Source organism: Tamandua tetradactyla, chromosome 16 (genome assembly GCF_023851605.1).
Source record: "Tamandua tetradactyla isolate mTamTet1 chromosome 16, mTamTet1.pri, whole genome shotgun sequence".
In the NCBI taxonomy this organism is placed as follows: Eukaryota; Metazoa; Chordata; class Mammalia; order Pilosa; family Myrmecophagidae; genus Tamandua; species Tamandua tetradactyla.
The window spans coordinates 62,714,394-62,732,800 of NC_135342.1; the positions used below are offsets into that span (position 1 = coordinate 62,714,394).

Genomic DNA, 18,407 nt, shown 5'->3' on the forward strand with positions numbered 1-18,407 from the left:
ACTGAAATATGGGACATACAGATAGAGGAACATGTTAAATGACACTGTGAGGATGCATTCTAAATGCAAATGCAGGACATTCTATGGGACAAGTGGCCAGGTTTCTTAAAAGAAAAATTAATGCTATTGAAAAAGTATGATGTCCAAATAAAATTTGGAATGATGTCTAAACAAAAGCTTTTTAAAACATGGGTATGTTAAATATCTTTACGGTGCTGATGGTCTCACAGCATATGTATATGTCGAAACTCATCAAATGGTACCGTTAAATATAAACAATTATACCTCAATAAAGCTGCACTAAAAAGGATGGGAAGACTGTTACAGGTAAAGAGAGACTTAGGACACAAAACTGCCAAATGCAATGTGTGGCTATATTTTGGATCCTGATTAAAATAAGTTGTAAAAAGAAAAAAATAAATATTTTAAAAGGCGTTTTAAAAATATGGCCTAGCCATTAGACACTGTTGAAGAATTATTGTTAATTTTATTAGGTGCTATTACCTAACAGCATGATGGTTATGTGGAAAGAAACTTCTTCCTCAATTATAGATGCATAGTGAAATAGTCACAGGGGAAATGGCATGTTAACTGGGGTTTGCACTACAAAATCCTACAAAAATAAATATTAAAAAGGAGGAGAGATGAAACAAGACACGGTACAATCCGAAAGTTAACAAATCACAAAACTATAAAAAAAAAACAAAACCACAAAAGATCCTGGTTGAAGCTGGATGATGGAGGCATTCATCACACGGTACAAAGTAGAGATTATTTTCTTTACTTTTGTGTTTGAAATAAAAATGTTTTGTGCGGAAGTGAATGGCCGGCTGCAAAGGGCGGTACCCCTATCGGTTACCACCATTTTCACAGAAAGCTGAAGTGGGGTGTCCAGTTCCCTCCCCCGCGTGCTTGGCCGGCAGCCCGGCCCGGCAGAGACGGCAGGAACCTCCTGGAGCTTTTAAAACGGAGCCTCCTCTACCGGTGAGGTCGGGAGCCCCCGTGGCCTGGGTGCAATCCTCCGTCCGCAGCGGGCTGGGGTGCGGCTGCTCTCAGCCGAGGCCCGGAGAGGCGCTTCTCTCCCAACCTAAGCTCCGTATTTACGGTCCCTTCGCCGGCCCGGCCCGGCAGCACTGAGATGAAAGGGACAGTTCCGCCTGGGGAATTAATCATTAGCTTTCCTTCCTCGAATGAACAGACCAGTCTCCCCAAACCCAGGAAATGAAAGTCCAGCCAAGCGGTATGCCCAACTAGGAAGGAGAAGGCTTGTCATTCCATGGTGCATGCTCGCTTTGCAGTGGCTGGTGTCACCTACCTGGAGTGATCTAGAGAGCACCGACCAGGACTCTCGTCAACATTTCTTTTCCCAGTCCATGCCAGGAATTTCACCTTTAGTACTAAACGGGCCCTCAGGGATCTCAACCCCTGGATTGCAATTTGATCTGCCTCCAATTGAGAAGGTAATGAAAGCAATAGGCAGTGCCACCTGCACTGACAGGTTCGCATACAATCTCAAGGCTTTCATGGCACACATACACACGTTACCCCCTCCTCTGGCTACCCCCTCCCCACCAGAAACCATGGATTAACACCAGGCTAAACCCTGCATAGAATTTACCAGATCTAGAACTTTCATTCCTTTGAAACAAGCAAGGTCATTCCCCAGAGTCCTCTTTAAAATGTAAATGAGCATGGGAGGGACAAAATGGCTAGCCATCCAGTGGAAAGAGGTTTTCCTAGCAAATGGGAGATAGATCCTAGGAGCCTTTAATATACTGGGGGTTGGAGGAAGCAGAGTTTGAGGATGAAGAGGCTCCCAATTTTACCTTCAGCTGGGATAGGAATGTGTCAGGCAAAGAGTGCGCATAGCTAACTAACAGAGCACTTAGAATCACCTTGCGAATTGTGTGATGTCAATAACCTTGTGAATTAAGTGATATCAACATTTTTATGGATGAGGAAATCCAGACTTGGAGAGATAAAGTGACTTATCCAACCCAGCTAGTCGCAGAGCTGGAATTTGAACTCTCAGTCAAACTGAGAGCAAAGGCCGCCCACAGCATGGCTTGCCGGCTCTCTAAACCCGCTCATCTGATCCTTACAACTAGCTATTAATGTCCTTGTTTGATTAAAGAGGAAATGGAGGCAATTCACAGTGTTGCCCAAAGTCACACCTTGCCATCCACACAGGGAACCCCGCACGTTCCCTCCTCACCCTGGACAGCTGATGGGGGACGGCTCTTCACGACCCACCCTTGGGATCTTGGAGAAGGATTCAGACTTGCCAAGAAGTCTGATGAGAGCATCAGGCCCAACCTGTCCTCGCTGCCCCTAATTGTTTTCTAAGATCCTTTTTATTGAATTATCAGTGTGTAATGGAAGAGTCGATGAGCACTGCCACGGAACTACAAGGCCAGGGCTTGCTGGGTGGAAGAGAGCAAAGCCCTAAAGGCTCCCCGGGCCGAGCGATGGTATAAAATATGCATTTTTACATAACTGGGAGAAAAAAATAAACTGACAAGGCTGCCCCATGGGGGAAACGCCTCTTTCTGTATTTCCATTATCTTGTTTAATGCACAATCCGGGCAGGAGCCTCGGTGGGAAAGGAAATACTGGAGCCTTTTTGCTCCGAGCCTCCTGGTGGGTTGAGAGGCAGAGAGAGCCAAGATGCAGCAATCCAAATGGCCTGGGTGTGTGCTCAGAAACCCATTAAAACTGAGGGGACTGTGGGGTAGAGGAGCTGTAGCTTTAGGTGAAGAATTCCAAGCATGGCTTTCCCAAGGAGGAAGGGAAAGAGGTGGGTAGGCTTTTCAAGAGAACAACCTCTACACCAACCACATATTGAGCAGTTACTACTATGTATGTGCCAAGTACTCAGTTTAGTGATTTAGCTGTTCATTTCAATACGTTTATACAGGTGAACACAATGACTTGCCCAAGGTCACATGGCTAGGGCGCAGTGAACATACTGTTTTGTAGTTCTGACCCAAGCTTGCAGGATGGAGGGAAAGGAGGTGCTCTTCCCAAGTAGCCAAACCATGGCCACAGAAAAGGGAAGTTGTCCGACCTAACGTTAATCCTGTCTATTCTTTTTGCAATCCTAAAATTGTCTGGGAACAGAATTTTCAAGAGAAGGTGGTGGTGGCTGTGGTTTCTGTTAAGAGCCACAGTCTGGAAATGAGATCTTGGGTTTTAGTCTCAGCTTTAACATGATGTTAGGGAAGTTACTTGCAAATAACAGGTTTGGGTGATCTCTAAAGGGATCTCCTCCAGGTCAACATTAAAGGATGGTTTGAAAACTGCAGCTCCAGCTGGAAGACTGCCTGGCTTCCCAAGAGGGAAAGCATAATAGTTCAATGCAAGGGCCCTGAAGGTGGGTTCTGGTCCTCTGCCTTCTCTTACTGGCCTCCTTAACCTCTTTATACCTCAGTTGCCCCATCTATCAAATGGGAACAGTGACACTGTCCTTGGGGTGCTTTGAGAAGGGATCAAATGAGATGGTCAACTTCAGTCAAATGCTTAGCACAGTCCGTTCAATGCCTAGTACTATTATTATCTCTCACAGCCATGCATGGCTTTTATCTTACAGGAAACAGTGGCCTTATTAATTGCATGGGAAACTCGCAACAACCTAGGGGGGGACTTTGGTGACCATTATTCTCATTTGGAAGGTGGAGAAACTGAGGCTGGGAGAAGCGTTCCTGACCTAATGAATCCATTTGGTAACTCATTAACCGATAGAGACCTGCAGGTAACAAAACAGTACTAAATAAGAGGCAAGGTCTTTTCAAACTCCAGTCACCCACGGCGGGACTGGGATTCGAACTCTCTAGGAATCAGAGCCGTGCAGCCCCGAGTCCCTGCTGACCCTCCAACCTCCAACCTCACAGCGACTGGTGACCCTGTCAGCGCGGGGCCGAGGGGCGGGGCGGTGGCGGGACTGTGGGCGGGCTGCCCGCCCCCTGCCCGCCTGTGGAAGCTGTAGCCCGCGCCGCGCCGCTCATTGGCTGCAGCCGAGGCAGGTGCGTCTTCAGCCAATCAGCGGCGCCAGGGGCGGAGGCCTCGGGGCTCACCTGGCGGCGGCAGCGCTGTCGGCCTCAGTGGCGTCCCGAGCCGCGGACTACCTGTGAGCCTGATAAGTACTGTTAGACTCCAGCCCGGCCCAGCCCGGCCCAGCCCGACTCCACCTGACCCCGCTCGGCACCCGCCCGGCCCACCATGGGCGCTCCGCGCTGCAGCCTTTTCGCGCTCCTGCTGCTGCTTCAGGTACGTCGGTTCCCCTCGCTGTGAGGGGACACCTTCCAGTCCCCCGACCCGCTCCCAGGCCCCGCGTCCCCTCCTCTCTCCTGTCATCGACTTCCCCCTTTTCCGAGAAAGTTTGGGTCCCCTGCAGCAGAACGGCCTGGAAGCTGCTCGGCGCTCTGGACTCGGCGGAGGAGGGAGTGCGTGAGGGTGAGGGAGGCTTTGCCCGCCTCCTCCCGCATTTATCCGCGGCGGGGGGCGCCCCGAGCTGCCCGCGCTCCAGGGCCGGGAGTAGGTATGGGCTTGGGGCAGGCAGTTGGAGCATGGAGCATGGTGGGGCTCGGGATGCCGAAAAGGGGGAGCCCCGGTGCGAGTAAAAGAGAAGCCAGGAGTAGTGAGGCGAATCGCCGAGGTAAGGAAAGGGAGGTTCAGAGAAATAAAGGCACCTCCCGGGTGAAGAAAGGGGAGCCCATTAGGAGTGGGGCGCCCTGGGATAAGGATAGTGGGGTCAAGAAGGCTTGGGGCGCCTCCTGTGTGAGAACCTGGACTTTGGATTGGCGGCGTTTCCCGGTATAAGGAAAGTGGTGTCGGGAAGAGTCAAGACGCCTCCGGTGAAATGAAAAAGCATGAAAGAGACCGGAAGAAAGAGGGGACTAGGTCGTGAGGAGGTGACCCAGCGCGCCCCTTCTCCCCCTTTTCTCGAGTTCCCGGAGACTTGGCCGCTGCAGGTTTCGGGGAGCGAGAGGATGACGCCGCTGCCGGGGGTGGGGTGGGGGTGGGGTTGGAGGTGTCCTTGCACAATCCCGACGCCTCGAGCGAGGGAGGGGCGGCGCTGTGGGTTTCGGTGGGGGCAGGAGGGGACCCCCTCCAAGTAACCCCGGTCCTACACCTCTCCTCCCCTCCCCCAGGTCTCATCGAGGCTCTGCGAGGAGCCGGAGCCCTGCCGTCCTGGCTTTGGTGCGGAGAGCTACACGTTCCCGGTGCCCCGGCGGCACCTGGAGAGAGGCCGCGTCCTGGGCAGAGGTGGGGACGCGCATTACCGTGATTGACCTCTGCGGTTGGGGGGGTGGGGGGCACTTATTAGAGGTCTTCAATATGTGTCTCATACTGTCCTGACAACTTTAGAGATGGCCTGTCATTTCGGGAGGGAAAAGCCCGCTGGGAGGTGGGGGGTATTCCGAGCAGATCAAGGCTTGGAGGGGAGAGTCCACTGGCTCACGGTCAGCAAAACTGGGCTCTGACTCCCAGACATAGTTCTGCTCCATCTCTGGGATGACCGAGGAACCCTCACTTGGTTACTGGGGCTGTGGCTTTTGCTCATAGAGATGAAATCATTTCCATGCAGGTACCTCAAGGAATAATGGTTTTTGAAAAAAAAGTTCGGTGGCTGTGACTCAGGATGAAAATACACACAAACGCCCAATGCCCTTCTAGACCTTATCACTGTGATAGCCTGGTTTCTAGAGTTTGCTTTGTTCCAATTCACCCTTGCCCAGGGGTGGGAGCCAGGGAAGGATTGGTTTCTTTTCTAGTTTCACTGATTCCTAGGTGCTTATTTCTTATCAAACGTCTTTCTCCTCCCTCATGATCTTAGTTAACTGTGGGAGTATCATAACAGTAAAGAAAAGCCTTTTAGAAAGAGGAGCCACCACATTTCCCCTCAGGCATCCACTGTGTTTATTCTTCCAGTCCTTGACCAAGTGAAAAATATGATGCAGCAATCTTTTTTTTTTTAACTTTTTAAAAATTTTTTTATTAATTAAAAAAAATTACAAGAAAGAAACACAAACATTCTTGACATATGCTCATTCCATTCTACATATATAATCAGTAATTCACAATATCATCACAGTTGCTTATTCATCATCATGATCATTTCTTAGAACATCTGTGATTCAGCAATCTTAATTTTTTTTTTTGGACCTTTGGAAGTTGTCCCACAGCGGGTGGCATTTTCCCCCAGAGAAACTGAGGCTCAATTGATTAAACATATTTACCGAACCCCAGCTTTGTTGTGTGGAGCTTCTTTTTGGGTCAGAAAGAAAATGTTGTCTCACTGATATTGCGGCGGCTTGACCAATTTCTCAGTTCTTGCCTGTGCTGGGCACCAGGGAGTGGATAGAAAAGAGGCAGGAATGGGGACACTCGAGCCTTGGTCTCAGTATTTCATATTGTAGCAGGTTCCTGAGAATGTCCTAAGGCCTCCTTAGGACACTGGGACATGGGAAGTTAGGTGCCAAAGGGTGTGGGCAGCCTGGAGTATTTTGGTGGAGTCAATGGACAATGAAGACGTGCTTCTGGGAGGAGGCAGACTTTGCCCAGGCTTGAAGAGTGGGGCAGGTGTGTTTGGGGGGGGATGAACTGTGGATGGACACTGTTGGTGGTCTGTTTTCCTGTACCAAGACAATTGAGCACACTTGGTAGCTTCAAGGGTGGGTTGTTCTGTTACTACCCAACTCATAGTTTCTACCTCCCAAACTCATAGTTTCTGGCCAATAATAGCATTACATGTTAATAATTATTATCATTGTTGTTAGTAGCAGCTCCTGGTTTTCACTTTTGAACTACACTCTGGGGCAAGTGCTTTACATTTTACCTCATTTAGTCTTCACAACAGCCATCTGAGGGAGCTCAGACATTCAGTAATCTGCTCATGGAACCACAGTTGGGCTTTCTCCTGTCCTTTTTCTCTTCAGTCATTTCAAACAAAGGAAGCTGTTTGGGGAAATCCTGTGAAGAAGACTATCTGTGCCCTGGAGAACAGAGGTGCCGACGGGTGGGACCTGGGTGGGACCCCTTAGAGGAGATGGTGGTGGTAGAGATGGATCAGACCAGGTGGGAGGCAGAGGGCAGGGCTGTGGCTGGTGGCTTTTGCGGGAGAGGCAGCTTCAGCCAGTCCTTCACAGGCTTTTTGTGTGATTTGTTCCTCTTCCCTTTATAGCCACAGACCCCACCCCTACTCGACAGATCTCCTGATTTAACTTTTTGTTTGGCCTGTTTGCACCATAGGGTCTCCTTATTGAATCAATGAAGGATGGAAGTGTCTTTTGGAAAACGACACAGTTGACCTTAGGGACTAGCTTTGTGATTTAACAAGGCAGCCAGGGTTTGGGAAGGTGGTCTTGCTCTCACTGGACAGTCCAGGATAATGGAGGTCTAAGAGATTAGCACCAGGTTTTAACATTGGCTTTGGGGAGAATTTGCTGCATGGGAGCTGGAGAATATGGAACCTTTCATTTTTTTCCTCCTTGGGTGACTGTAGAGCATCGGTTTTGACCCAATTCAGGGGTCCTCAGGGCGTTTTGCTGGGGTCACTCCTGTGCCCTAGGGAATGGCTGATCTCACCATCTCAGCCTATTTATTCCATTGGTTTCTCTCCAGGTTCTAGAATGAAGAACATTAAAAAAAAAAAAAAAAAAACAACAAACCAAATGAGTTATTCAGAGCTTGTGATTAGTGTTTTCCTTTTCTTTAGGACTTTGGTTTGAGAAACGCAGTCTGTTAAGACAGTTTGAAATTTTAGCAGTATTAGCCTAGTGAATACAGCTTTAAGTTGAGTGGGGGTAGAGGTGGGGAGTATTGGGAACTGGACACAAGAAAAGCAGGCAGGCTTTTGATCCAATCCTTTCCTTGCTTTGCTTCCCCTACAGTCTGGCCTTGGACAAACAGGGCCTGTGTTTTGGGTTTGAGCTTCAGCTGCTTGATAAGTAACTAACTAACTCACAGGCACCCACATGTGTAGATTAAATACACCCATTTCCCCTCCTTTCTAAAAGATGTGATGAAAGGGTGGCAGAAGCAGTATCCAGGGCCTCTAATTAAACTGGGCTTAAAAAACAAATACAAAAAACCTGTTTGGGGATCGCCTTACATCATCAGATGTTTCCCCACCCTTCAGATTCTTAAGCATCACTTCCCCAATTACTCAGGTCTGTGCCAGGGGTGGATGCAGCCCTTACTAGGAAAGACTCATTGGCTGCCTTTCTGCCCCTGCCTTTGTGTCTCACCAAGAGCGGAGGCGGGAAAAGTCCTGGTCCTGGGCCCCCGCAGCCATTTAAGGAAAGCTGGATGCAGCTCCTTCCCCTTGGGGACTGCTGGACCTGCCCACCTTTCTTTGCCAGGTGGCTGTGGAACTCCCTGTCTCCTCTCCAGGGCTTTTCATTGGGTGAGCCTTTAGGAAGGAAAGGCTCACCTTGGTGTCTGTTACACTCTCTCTTCCAAGCGGAGCCCCAGATAAGGCAGACGCTGAAGTAATCGGCTCTCCCATCTCCCAGAAGCTGCCAAAAGCCTAAAATCCCCAAGAGGCAGCTGTCACAATTCAGACTCGACCTTTCTGGGTTTCTGTTCTGCCTTAACCCCCATCTCTCAGGACATTAGGCTTTCCAGGGAGTCGGAATGGGATCAGTAGGCTTGCTTAGTATAGTTCATTGAATAATAAAGTCTGTGAAAGATTCAGACTTGACTTTGTGCTACAAAATACATGACCTTGAATAAGTCACTTTATTTCTCTGAGCCTTAGTTTCCCCATCCATAAAATGGGGGAATAATAATATTTATGAGCTTGCTATGAGAATCAGATATGCATGTTCATTCATTTATTCAACAAATATGAATGTCTAATCAGATATGCATGTTCATTCATTTATTCAACAAATATGAATGTCTATTTTGTACCAGTGCTGGCTAGACCCTGGGATACAGTAATGAATGAAGGAAATAATGACAGAACAGAAATGTATAAAGATGAAAAGTCATTAAATGGTGGCTAATAATTTTTAGGGTTATAGTAGGCACTCATTTTGAAGAAATGAACGGATGGATGAATAGTCACTACCCCTCAGACCTTGGCTTTATTTTTTGCTCTCAAACACTCTGGCCTGGGGCCAGCCCTTGAGGTTGACTGTATGCGCAGCAAAGAGTTTGGTCTGTGCCCAGTTGCTCTTACAGCCAAGCTCGCAGCACTAAGTATCCTGGGAATACTGTATACTGAATGTTCAAACCTGAATCGAAATGGAGGAAAGGGGCTGTTAGTAATTTTTAAGTGTTTTTCAGTTTTAGTCTTGTGGTGGCGCCTTTTCTTTTTTTCTTTCTTCCCCCCCACCTCCCGCCTTTTTAAAATTTTAAACTCCTCCTTTATAAACCCAGCTTATGCTTATTACTACTGGAAGAGCTTTCCGCACTTTTTCTTTTCTCTTTCCCTCTCTCTTGTTTATCTCCAATCCCCACTTCTACCCAAGACCCTGGTGGCATCGCCCCCCAGATTTAGAAGGTTCTTCTGTCAAATTGCCTATATTTAAATCCAGGTAACATCCCTTGCTAATCAAGCCTTGGCTTCCCCATCTGTAAAGTGAACATAATAGTACTTATTTCATAGGATATGTGTCAGGTGCTTAATGAATATTAAATATGAGCTCCCATAGTTATGAGACCCCCACCCCCACACTAGAGGACTTGGAAGTTTCTTTTTTGAGACTCTCCCGGTGTTTTACCTTTGGTTCAGATGTTTCCCTGTGCTCCCTCCCACACGGCAAACCAGCCAAACCAGTTTCCTCACACTCTCTGCTTCTGTGTTAAGCAAACTCTGCTCTGCAAACAGTGACTCCACCAGAGTGCTTTTTGTTAGGAAAGGAAATTCTGTGGTGTTTTCTTGCTTGTCACTAAGCAGTTGGCTTGGGGTGGGCTGAAGGAGGTTCCCCTTGGGGGGTAAGAAAAGGGGAACCTGCTCAGGAATATCATTTAGAATTGATGCCGGAAGAGTAAGGCCAGCAGCAGCTGGGGGTGGGAAAGCAGGATGCCCCCCCCCTTTTTTAAAAAAAAGTATTTCATAATACAGATACCTGAAGATACCTCTGTTCTTCAGATGCCAAAAGTGCTGTGTCCCACCCCCTGAGACCATGGTTCACCCACATGGCTGAGCACATTACATCACTTCAAATACATTTTCTGTTGTAAATCCACTGAGCTAGGGTCTCTTAACAAGGGGTGGGATTCTAGACAGCATTTTTAAAAGCTCCCTAGGTGTCTGCTGCCACCCCATTGATTCATTGCCCTGGACAAGCCCATGGGTTGTATTTACACCAGATGAGTAAATATCTGGTGCCAGCCAGGGTGTGGGCTATCCAGTGACCAGCCTGGAGGCCACAGATCAAAAGGTACCCTCAATCAGGAAGGGATAAGGCTGGGCCTCACTCGGTCTTGCCAGCCAGTGAGCGAGAGCTCTGTGGGTGCGAAGGGGAGTGGGCAGGAGTGGGAGCAGCAGGGGACCCCAGAGAATCAGCAAGTGCACAGAACTTTCCCTTATGTGCGCCCAGTGTTGGGGGTGCCAACTTGATTAAGGCCCAGCCCTTGCCCTCAAATGGATTCCAGAAAATTTCTGAGAGACCCCCCCCTAAGTGGAGAATATCAGCACAGTCTGAGAATGCTGCTAGGGTGGGAAAATGTTCCAGGGTGCAAGGAGCAGCCAGCTTGAGCCAGGCTACCTCAGGGCCTTAGGTCTTGGTGTTTGTTCTTTGGTCCAATAACAGTAATGGAGAGTTTTCTCTTTCTGTTCTTTTAGTAGGCAAATCTTGGCATCCCTGTTTTTTTTTTATGTACATTTTTGCATATATACAAATACGTGTGTGTGTTAGGGAATACAATGAAAGTTTTCTTCCCACCCTTGTACATTCTTCACTCAGTTCTTCCCCAGGGCACAGGTAGCTATTTCTTCACAGGTAACTAATTTTTATTAGTCTCTTCTGTATCCTTATAGAGACACAAAAATAGCCTTATTTCTTTAGGTAAATTTAATAATATATGGTGCATATACATAAAAGGATAGCATACGGTAACACTGTTCTGTTCCTTGCTTTACTTCCAACAATCTATCTGAACATTCTCTCTATATTGGTACAAAAAGAACGTCCACATTTCTTTTGTTTTTATAGCTGTGTGGTATGGATGTAGCATATCTGCTAGTCCCCAGTGGATGGACCCTGGGTGTGGGGAATAAACTAGTACCTATATCCTTTTGCACCTGTTCTGGTATATTTAGACGATGAGTTGCACAGGTGGGCCTGCTGGGTCAGATATCTGCATTTGTAATTTTGCCAGATATTGCCAAATTGCCCTCTACGAGGACTGTATTAATTTTTACCCCACTGGCATCCTGAGACAGCCAATTTCCCACTGTTCCAGTGGACGTTTTAAACGAGATTGGGAGAGGTGTTATGTGCCTGTGTCTCTGAAGACAAACAATTTTGATTTGGAGATAATTTGAAGGTTTTCAGCACCTAGGTGGTTCTAAGGCAAAAGTTATTTCAGTAGTTTCTAGAATGTTCCTTTGCCCCAACACTGGGAATAGAGGAGGAAGTAGAGCAAGTTGTGGGAGGAAAATGAGTTCCTGGTTAGAGATGTGTTGAGTTGAATGTCTAAAAGACTCAGATGGAGTTCTCAGAGCCATTTGGGAATTTCAGGTCTAGAGCTTGGACGTGCATTAAGGCACCAGTTTAAATGTGAGTTTAAATAGGACCAGGATCTTTTTCCTTCACTTTTATGTCAGCCTATCAGACTTTTTTCATATATCCCACAGACTGGAGGATGAAAATGATAGAAGGGTTATGCCAAGAGCATTTATTTGAAGGTGACTGACAAATAAAAATTCAGATATTTGTACCTAGTAAGCCCGCCCAAGGACTTTGCAGACTTGACAGTTCAGTTCATTGTCACATGGTCCAAGGTCATTAGCCAGCACTCTGTAAGAGGAAACTGAGGCCTAGAGAGGTTGGACACCCTACCAGGAACTGGCAGAGCTGGGGGCTACAGCCCAGAACTTCTGTGTCCCAAAACCTGTGCCCTTATCCACTCCCCTCTCCGGCCTTGTGGTCAAACTCAGCATCCCCAGTGAAACCTGAGACACCTCAAAGAGAAACAATTCCCTCCTTCCCTTGGCATCTTCCTAATTTTAGCTATGATGCTAGAATTCTGCCTCTTTTTACCTTTGAAAAAACAATTGCTTATGGGAGATTTTCAGCCTTTTCACTTCTTGACCTTCACTTCCATATACGTGGCTTTTCTTTTAACTTTCTAGAACCCTGAAAATCTAAATTAGCATTCAAAATTAGGGGGTTAACTGTCTTATGCAAACTCATGTTCCAACTAGGACTGACTCAAAGTGCTTGAGCCTAGTGGAGATCTGGTTGGAGACCTGTCTCCTAAAAGGGGGAGAACTTACCCACATCTATCATTGTGAGATCAGATATTACTACTGGGACCCAATGGGGCCTCCCTGAAAGGATTGAACTGTTACCTGTGAGCAAGATCATAAACGGCCAGCACAGGACTCTGTGGGATAATTGGGCAAGGCCTAGATAATAATTAGCTGGTTTTGTAATTAGGAGAGCTGTTTGTATGTAATAAGCCTAAAGCCTTTCAGATTTATCTTACCCGGGCAAGTTCAAGGCTAAGAACACCTGTTTCTGTGGTTTAGCATTCTAACATGCTGATAAACCTTCTCCATTCCCAGAAGAGTTTTCCCCAAAGAGAAGTTTGGGTGTTTTTATCTAGATTGTTGCAACAGCCTTCTTTTTGATCTCCCAACACAATCTTTTCTCCACCTAGCAGTCAGAGTGATGGTTTTAGTAGTGTAAGTTAGAAAGTATCACTCCTGCTCAAAATCTACTCAGAACCCGGTTCCCCATTTTACACAGCAGTAAAGACAGAGTCCTTTTTAATGATTCACAAGGATTCCATGATCTACACCCACCCTTGCCCCCACACTGCTTGTCCTCATCTGCTCATTCTCCAGCCATGTGGCTCCTTCCTGTAGCTAGAACACACCAGGCACACTTCCACCCTAGGCCTTGGCTCTGGCCGTCCCCTCTCCCTGTAATACTTTTCCCTTGACATCTGCATGCTCACTCATTTATGTTCAAGTCTTTGCTTAGAAGTCACACTTTCCCCCATTAAACCCCTTCATTCTTCTGTGCTTTTTCTCTCTAGCACTTTTCACCATCGAACATACTGTGCATTTCATTTATCTGTCCTGTTCATTGTCCTTCCACTAGAGCACAAACTGTAGGAGGCTAAGAATTTTTTCTCTTATCCATAGGCTGTGTGGCATCTAGAACTGGCACATGGAAGGTGCTCAATAAGTATTTGTTGAATGAATGAAAGAACTTAGAGCATGACATATGTATCTATTCATATCTTTTGCTTTTTTGGAGGATATTCCACTGTAGTGATTTTTTTTTTCTTTTTTTTTTTTAAAGAAAAGATGAGGTTTGTCTGGTACGGGCCATAGAAAGGACACAAGGAGGGGATGTTGTCAGGGCATGTGCCTCTGCTTGGCATTCCCCAATTTCTCTGAGCCCTGCACACCCCTGGTGTAACCTTACCTAATTGTTTTGTCATAGGCCAGCTTGCAGGCTAAAGTCTTAAGGTCAGATGAGACATTTCTGCCCCACACTTCTTGGTGTAAGAAAGCACCAGATCAAAATCTAAACAGGATACCTGAGCCCTCCAGGGCCATCTGTTTGGTTTCCTATTGTCTGGCTTACACCTTCCTTGAGTAAAGCTCCCAGATATACCCAACACCTTCTACCTGGGTATCTCCAGCATCCTTCAGGCCCATTAATTGTTCAAGACCTGGTGTCCATTCTTCCAATTCTTGGCAAGGCACAGGAGCTTGGAAGGAGCTTGTTGAGAGATGAAAAAACTCAAAGACAAAAATGTAAGGCTAACTTTTAAGCTCTTGGCTAAGATTAAAAACAACAACAACTGTTGCTTCAAAATCCATCTGATCAATAGAATATTCATTAAAAGAGCACTGTAGGACAATGGCTTATAAATCTTTATGTAAGAGATACACACCCTGCCTTCAGGGAGATAATCACCAGGTGGGTAGGGTTGTTAGATTTAGCAAATAAAAATACAGGACACCCGGTTAGATTTGAATTTCAGATAAACAACAATGTACTGAGTTGTACCTATTATGGGTTGAGCTCTTTCTCTATGTAATCTCTTCCCTTTAACCCTCACGACTAACTTGGGAGAAGTGACAGTTGGGGACACAACAGGACGAAGCAAGGTGACACAGATCATGCAGTCAGGAAGTGGTCGAGCCTGGCCTTATGTTCCAGTGTGTGGGACTCCAAAGTCTGTGCTCTTTACAGTAGGAAAAGGAGACTAACAAGACAGTCTGTGACCAGCCAGGTTAAAGGGATGCATGTTTCCTGCTCTGGAAGGTCTCAGGGTACAGAAGTCCCTGTGGTTGTCATGCACTGAACAAATTTACCTTGCACACCTGCCAACCACTGTGCTATGCACTGGGGATGTAGCAGAGGACAAAACACCAAAATCTCTGCCCTCGTGAAGCTTCTATTCTGATTGGGGAAGATAGGTGGAGACAGATGGTCATCCGTGGAGGAGGGGAAAAAAATACAGCAGGAGGAGTGATACGAGGTAGGTGTGTTGTGGTGGAGAGATGTAGGGGAAGTCACCTCTAAGAAAAATGACGTTTAAGCAAAGATCTGCAGAAGTTAGTGGTTCCATAGCTGTTTGGATTGTTGGCCATTGTCTTTTGAGGGAACTGGACTTCCCGTGTTCTTCTGGTGCCATTTTAAAAGACTATCTGCTGGGCAGGCATTTTTCTAGAGGAATAATCCTGAAGGCTAATAGTGGCCACCTGTCTTCTAAAGGGTATCAGATTCAAACCAAGAGCTAATGCTCTTTCCAAGTCACCCTGCCCCTTGGTGTGTCGCCCAGTGGGAATATGGCTGTAATCTAGTTGTTCTCTTAAACTTCCTTGGGGAGAGGGGTGAGCTTGTCCTAAACAGGCATCAAGCCCTCTCAGGCAGAGTTTTGTTTTTGTCTTTTCTTTCTTTCTTTTTTTTTTTTTTTTTTGTGCCCTATAGCAGAATCCCAGGACCTGCTAGTTAGAATGAAAGCCTGGCCAATGTATGAGGATTTTCAGAGTGCAGACTTCTTCCCCCACAAATTCTTCATCACAATTGTGTGGGAGTGCTTGAAAAGGGATCTTACATGACAAGCTTCTTTGTGGGAAAGGTTGTGGCTTTCCTGTAGAAAGTGCACCCTTTGAGTCAGCAGCAAGACAATACCTGGGCACTTATGGCCAGGCAGGGTGGAGCCCTGAGTGACCATTGAGAGGTTTTCATCTTAGGGTGAATCAGCTCTGACCTCATCCTCTGGTAGTAACAGGTGCTTTAGATGCCTGCTCTTACTCATAACTCCCCAGAGATACTGGCCCTAGATCTGTTCACTCTTTTTTTTTTTTTCATTTCTGAGCTTTTTTTTTTTTTTAATTTTTTATTAATTAAAAAAACATTACAAGAAACACAAACATTCCCAGCACATACACTCAGCAATTCACAATATCTCTGTTCACTCTTGAGCAGGGAGCCTGGTGATTTGGAGAAATGACTGGGTCCCACAGCTGCTGGGAGAAGTTCACGTGGCTGGTTTTGTTACCACCCCAACTCCCAAGCTTGTAATCATGACTAAACATTCTGGAGAAATTAGGATTTGTGGGTGTACTTCCTCAATTCTCTTCTGTGCCTTTGCTGGTGGGTATTTCTGAGCTTGTCATTTAAATATTTTATTTTTAAACTTCCATGTAAATTATGCTAAGTTTTCTTTAAATTTTGGAATTTACTTATGGTTTTGCTCTTTTTTTCTTCTTCTGTCTACTGATCCACTAACGTGAAGTGTGGGAGAATTTAAGACTTTGGGAATTAAATTCCTAGGAGGCTTTTGAACCTAGGAAACCACATACTGCTTAGCAGGTGTGAGGTTTTACTCCCAGTTTCAAGAGATTTGAAGAGGTTGTGACTGGAATCGTCTGCATTCATTTTTCTTCTAATCTGTGAAACAAAGGAATGGAGCTCTGTGAGCCTCCCTCAGGAATGAAGTGAACTAGGGAGGGCAGCATGAGAAGCAGGATTGCCTGGGCTCAAATCCTGGCTCTCTTTGTTTGCTCTGTGACCTTGGTCAAGTTACCTAACCTTCCTGTGCCTTAATTCCCTTACGTGTAGAAAGGAAATGATTATAGTTCCTAACTCATAGGGTTGTGTGAAGGATTCAATGGACTAACACCTGTAAAGTACTTTCAGTGTTTGACACCTAACACACTTAAGCATTTAGTTATTATTATTATTAGGCCCTTCAGCTTTAGCGTTGTATCAAAGGGGTGAAAAAGCTCATAAATGCCAAAGAGGGAGGAAACCAGATGGAAGGATTAAGATGAAGAAGAGTTTCAGCCTCTTCTCCTGCTGCATCTTGACCTCTCCAAATCTGAGACATTCCTCTTGACCCACCCAAGTGACTTTGCTTGTCCCCGTATGTCCCAAGGATCAACTGCACATGCCACTATGTAGCTAATCTACAGTAACTGATAGTTAAAACCTGTTTGGTTGAGCCAACCTGTGAAGTAGATTCTAATATTAAAATCAGAAGCAAAAACTGAGGCTCAGAAAAATTTAGTGACTAGCCCAAGGCCACAGAGCTGGGGAATGACAGGCAGGGATTCAAACCCAAGTCTGCTGATCGCAAACGTCATGCTACCACCTTTGTATCTGTACCTGGTTGGTGCTTTTCTGTGAACCCCAACTGTCCAGCCCACCCACCCACATAACCATCATTTTATATATTCTTCCAATGTTTCTTGAATTAGGGAGATAGATTATTATTTCTCACCTCCCACCATCCCTCCCCCCCTTTTTTTACACAAAAGATAGTATATTATATAGTCTGTTCCACATCTTGTTTTCCTCACTTAATGTGTATTGGAGTTTGTCCTCATTTTTACTGCTGTACAGTATTCTTGTGCATAGTCAGCAGACACTTGGGGTGTATCTGCTCTTTTACTATCACAAGTAATGTCAAGGGCATTTTAGATGCTATGAAGAGACGGGCTTGCAGATTTGGAGCTCACTGTGGCCCAGGGATTGTTACCTGTATTCTCCCCACAGCCAGTCCTGGGCATGGAGAGACATTGGGTTTCAACATTAGCTGATGATGCTTGACATAGGGTCAGGGCTGAGCACAGCTGCCGTTGCTGCTGTCCTCTTGAGAAAGCCAAGAGTGAATTAATCTTTTAAATGCTTGTAAAGAGTATTTTGTGGCTTCTTGGGAAGTGGGATAAAAGGAAATAGGGCAGAAATTGCAATGGGAGGGACAAAGGCGAGATTTCCAAGATTGCTCTGAAGCACTGGAAATGTATCTTCTGATCACTCACAGCCCCTTTCCCAACTCTGATGTCATAAACACCTGTGGGCACACCAGGGCCATCTGGTCTCCCTCTCTCCATCCCTTGCTGCTGTAGCCCTGTTCCAGAGAGTGAATTCCATGGTCTCCATAACCCTCACAGAGGAAGATTCAGAATTATTTAACACTAAACTCACAAAGAAAGGGTATATTTTTAAAAATCCATTCACTGGGGGTAGAATTAGAAGAGACCTTAAAAATCATCAAGTTCCTCATGAAGAGATAGGTTCAGTGAGATGAGATACCTGGGCCAGAGTCAAATAGCTGATAGACGTCAGGGCTAAAATATTAATATTGTTAAACAATAACCATAATGTTTGTTGTATCACTTTATTGATTTGAATACTCAACTGTCTATGCATATCATTTTTATTCCTTGCACCAATCTTTGAGATAGGTGCTCTGGCAGTTCCATTTTCAGATAATAAAATGGAAACTTCTAGACTTGTTTTATCTATATCCCCATCTGCTTGCCCATCCCAGATGTGTGCACAACCTTCTAACTAAGTCGGGGTCACACAACTAATGGAGCTGAAAAAGGCATTTCTACCAGCCTGGCCTGCTCTGTCCCCTCCCTGTGGAGGGAACTTTTCCATGTTGGCGTGCTAGACCCATCCCCTCTTTAAAAAGGGTCCACCTAAGCAGCCACTGAAGTTCTTTACCAGTTTTAGCCCTTTGGATAATGAGTGTTCCAGATCCTGGCTCCTCCTTTGCAAACCCAGAGCAAAAGGGGTGTTACTGGCTCCATTTTAAATCTGAATGGCAGAATTGTGGTGGCAAGGAGACTAGAGTTTACAAGCAGCCATTTCAAAACTTCAAGGCTCCTTTAATTTTTTTTTTTTTTTTCTTTTCCAAACCACTACTTAAAGGTTTGTTCATAATCACTTGGTGGGAGGTGGCTTTAA

General features: G+C 46.0%; 1 protein-coding gene across 2 annotated transcripts in view; it reads left to right on the top strand.

Annotated features, from left to right (window-relative positions):
* Positions 1–4,090: 4,090 nt before the first annotated feature.
* CDH1 (cadherin 1) overlaps positions 4,091–18,407 on the top strand; it is a 77,989-nt gene continuing 63,672 nt past the window's right edge. Inside the window, exons 1-2 of one of the 2 annotated variants that reach the window (XM_077132837.1) lie at positions 4,091–4,266; positions 5,151–5,265. In XM_077132837.1, the coding sequence (XP_076988952.1) occupies positions 4,219–4,266; positions 5,151–5,265 (163 nt within the window). In that variant the 5' untranslated portion in view covers positions 4,091–4,218. Of the gene's footprint in view, positions 4,267–4,698; positions 4,911–5,150; positions 5,266–18,407 lie in introns of those variants that run through there. The other variant, XM_077132838.1, reaches the window with a different exon arrangement.